We start from the raw sequence: 3969 nt of genomic DNA on the forward strand, positions 1-3969 counted from the left end.
GAAGGAAGCAAAGAAAAAAGAAAAATGAGAGAAAGAAAAAGAGGAAGGATAGAAAAGAAGGACAAGACAAGGAAATGCAAAAGGAAGAAGAGAAAGAAGAAAAAGAGATGAAGAAGAGGTAGAATGGAAGGAAAGAAAGGAGGAGGTGGAAGGAGAGGAGAGTCAGCCTGGGCAGTGCAGCCCTGGCACTCCCTCCATGAGCCATTCCCGGTGCCATTCCTGAAGTTTCTCCTTTCTCCCACCTTCTTCTTCTTCTTCTTCTTCTTCTCCTTGGCCACCTGGGCTGCCTTGTGCTGCCGCACGAGCTCCGTCAGGTTGGCCACATACTCATCCGTCTGCTGCAGCAGGTAGGCCAGGCGCTTGTCTTTCTTTTGGTCAATGAGCTTCCGGTAGCCCTCCTCATCCTCTGCCTGCCAGGGGCAAACAACACACTTGGGATCACCTRGGAGACACTGGGAACACCTGGGAATACCCTGAACTCAGCCCATGCACCCCTTGGCACCCCCATCCTCCCTCCTCACACTCAGTGAGGACAAAGGTCTTGCGGAATCCACACTGATCCTGCCCCTCTTATCTCTTGGCCGCCTTTTCCCCAGTATCTGGTATCCAGCTCACCATGAGCCGGCGCATCCGCTCCTTCTCGATGCGCTCATTCTCCTTCTTCTGCTCGCGCTCGGTGTTGGCATGGTATGTGGCCACCGCCTTGGTCAGCTTCTGGATCTTCCCGCTCACACTCCGGTGGTATTCCTTGAAGTCCTTGGCATGCTGCAGGATGCTGTTGAGGTATTCCTGTGGGAACAGGACACAGGCGTCAGATTGCAGTGCTTGCTCTATGGGGATTGCATGGGAAGTTAGAGAATGGTGGAGTTGGGAGGGATTGGTGGTCACTGAAAGACAGCAACGGTAATTGGAGGGTCCCAATGGTCATTAGAGGGTCCCAGCGGCCATCACCAAACCTTGGGCAGCCATCATCCAGAGTCAACCTCCCCCAAACTCCTCGATTCCCTTAAAATCTCCACCCCTGCCACCTCCCTGCCCCAATTTCCAGGAATCCCCCGACCTGGTGCTTCTGCCGGCGCTTTCGCTCCTGCTCGATCTTCTGCTGCTTCTCCAACTTCTCCGTGATCCGGGCCTCGCGTAATGACTGCCGCTTGCTGCGTTTGTAGGCCTTGGCATTGAGCGCCGTCTCCAGCGCCGTGTCCCGCCGCATGCACACCACCACCTCCTGCCGTAGCTGCAATACCAGGAAAACCATGTGGGATCAGTCCCCGAGGTGACCCCACAGCCTCCCTCACTCCCAAATCCTGACGTTCCCGGTGCTCACCTGGCGCTGGAAGTTGAGCAGCCGCAGAGCCTTGAGCTCAATGGTTGCTTTGGTCCGCAGGTCTCCGGCCAAAGAGCCGGGAAGATTTTCCAGCTCTTGGATGCGGTGGGCAATGCGGGCTTGGAGCCTGCAGAGGAAGGGGAAGGATTTTGGGATGAGTTCAGCTCCACTACCTTCCTAGTTCCCATCGGAAGGAACGTGGGAGCAGCACGAGGGCATTGGGAAGTCACTTCTKGAATCCTGGGATGGGTTTTGAGGACCCCCATGGGAACAAGGACACAGCAGGGCTAGGGAAGGGCCAAGGAGCTGGGAGAAGWCAGGAATTATCCCCGAGGAAAATGCTCTTCTACTTATTCCTCTGGATCTTGGGAAGAGGAAGAATGGGATGGAGGCAGTTGCGGATGGGAGAAACCTTTCGAATTGCAAGGGAAATGTCATCTTTGCTCATCCAAAGGGGTCTCAGGAAGAAGGAACGTGGGATGGGTGAAGCTGGGACCGGGAGGAGAACCCCGGGAATTCCCAGGAAATCCAGGCGGGTCCATACCTGTACTCACGCTCCTGCAGGATCTCGACGGGGTCAAGGCCACGGGGCTTCTGGATGGGGGTGATCCGGTTCTGTTTGGGATGGATTGGGAGCGCAGGCGGCGCTGGCTGCCCCGGTGAGGGCGGGGGGGGCCCTGGGGATGCCGGGGGCACGGCTGGGGGTGCAGGGGAGGGGCGGCCAGCAGGGGGGGGCGGCAGCAGCTTCTGGGGGGCCCCACCCGGAGCTGCCGCTGACAGCGGTCCTGTGGGAACAGGGAGTCTGGGAATGCCAGCCTGGGCACCAGGTGCATCTTATCAACAGATGTGGATCTCAATTCCCACAAAAAATTGTAATTATTTGGTAAGAAATGAAGTTAAATTCCCCTAAAACTTGGATGGAAATGAGCTCACGGAGTAGTTGCAGCAATTTAACAGGAAATTCATCCCAATTCCTCCCCAAGCTGCAATTATTTACGTGGAAATCAACCCCCAAAAAAGTCCAATTATTTGGCTGGGAATCAGCCCCAAATCCCACAAAACTCAAATTGTTTACCTGAAAATTAACTACAGTTCCCTAAAAAACCCAAATAACAGTCTTGGAATAAGCACATGGGTCCCTGGAAAACTCGAGTCTGGAAATTAAATAAGCCATTCACAGAAATCCAGCCCCATTTCCATGCTTTTAACCAAGAATGTCTTTCCATTCCCACCCCCTAGGGCATTCCTTTGGTCACAGATCTGGGATGAGCTCCCATAATCTTCAGGATCCGGGCCTTACCTTCTGGCCAGGGCTTGGGGGGCCCACCGGGGGGCTGTCCCTGCATGCCAGGAGGAACTCCTGAGGGTCCAGGCGGGGGCATGTTCGGTCCTCCTATTCCTGGAAATTCTCAAAAATTAGGTGGAGAAAGGAAAAAGAAGAGGAAAATCCCGTGAGGATGTTGACTCCTGGGGAAGATTCCCAGTGGGAAGGTTGGTCTGCTGTGGCTGAGTTTGAGGACCCCCAGGTACAACCCTCTTTCCCCCAAACAGACAGAGTCTGGACAGGTCCAAGATCCCAGCCTCTGGAACGCCCATAGACACGGATGGGAGAAGAGCAGGAAACTCAGACCAAAGGATACTGGGGCAGACTGGGACCAAATACTTCCCACGGATCATCCAGGATGGAACGGGATGAGCTTTGACCTCATCCCAAAGATATTCTGGGGTAAAACTGGATGGGCTCCCTGTGGATCCCCTGAGACRGAATGGGGCAGGCTCTCTGTAAACATTCCAGAACAAGCTCCCTACGATCTCCCAGGAAAATGTGAGATGGAAGGGGAAGAGTTCCCCATAGATCCCTAGGGTGGGATGGGCCAAGCTCCCCACATATGCCTCAGGACAGAAGAGGATGAGCTCCCCTTGGATCCCCGAGGACACAACCAGACAGATGCTCCCAGGTCCCCCCTTTTCCCTCCAGCCCCTACTCACCATGAGGTCTGGAATACCCGGGTGGCGCTGGCCCCGCTCCAGGTGCTTGTCCCGGGCCCTGCGTGGTGCTGGCGGGTGGAGGTAGAGCGGAAATCTGCGGCTGCATCCCAGGCAGGGGCCGCTTTCCCTGGACAGCGACCTGGAGGTGCTCCGGGAGCGGCTGCCCCCGTGCCAGCAGCTTGTAGGCCATGATCTGGGCRCGGAGTTGATGCAGCTGTGCCGCATTGAACGGGGACGGGCCCCGGCCCAGTGCCGGCGAGTCTGATCCGGAGCCGTCCAATGCTGTGCCAGAACCACCCGCAGAACTGCCGGAGGGGCCGTTGGATGGYACGGGGCTGGAGGCGTGCTCTGAACCGCCCAGGGGGGATGGATAACCTGTTGGGGAAAACAGGATTGAGCTTGGGAGTGGTCCAAGGCATTGAATTCCAAACCAAAATGAAGGATTTACAGCTGGAATCCTGGGTGGGCTGCGTCTGCCCTCCAAACTGAGGATTTCCACCCTACACCCCACAGGATTTTAACGTTCCTTCCCCCAAACCCAGCATGTAGACCTGGAAATCCCCCGGTGTGCTGCCAGAGTCCAGAATTTAAGCCTGGGATGATAAAACCTCCTTTCTCCCAACATGGGATTTGGACATAGTTCCCCCTGCCAGCCC

At 55.9% G+C, this 3969-nt stretch overlaps 1 protein-coding gene across 9 annotated transcripts in view; it reads right to left on the minus strand.

Annotated features, from left to right (window-relative positions):
- SMARCA4 (SWI/SNF related, matrix associated, actin dependent regulator of chromatin, subfamily a, member 4) overlaps positions 1 to 3969 on the minus strand; it is a 25187-nt gene that overhangs the window by 16661 nt on the left and 4557 nt on the right. For 6 of the 9 annotated variants that reach the window (XM_057387048.1, XM_057387047.1, XM_057387046.1 and 3 more), the window contains 7 exons: positions 3314 to 3688; positions 2625 to 2732; positions 1869 to 2109; positions 1325 to 1451; positions 1061 to 1234; positions 616 to 789; positions 243 to 410 (listed from right to left, as the gene is read on the minus strand). In XM_057387048.1, coding sequence (XP_057243031.1) covers positions 243 to 410; positions 616 to 789; positions 1061 to 1234; positions 1325 to 1451; positions 1869 to 2109; positions 2625 to 2732; positions 3314 to 3688 — 1367 coding nt within the window. The remainder of the gene's footprint in view (positions 1 to 242; positions 411 to 615; positions 790 to 1060; positions 1235 to 1324; positions 1452 to 1868; positions 2110 to 2624; positions 2733 to 3313; positions 3689 to 3969) is intronic. The other 3 variants (XM_057387054.1, XM_057387052.1, XM_057387049.1) reach the window with 1 other exon arrangement.

Source organism: Malurus melanocephalus, unplaced genomic scaffold (assembly GCF_030028575.1).
Source record: "Malurus melanocephalus ecotype Western Australia unplaced genomic scaffold, MMel_1.1 scaffold_1118, whole genome shotgun sequence".
Taxonomy (NCBI): domain Eukaryota; kingdom Metazoa; phylum Chordata; class Aves; order Passeriformes; family Maluridae; genus Malurus; species Malurus melanocephalus.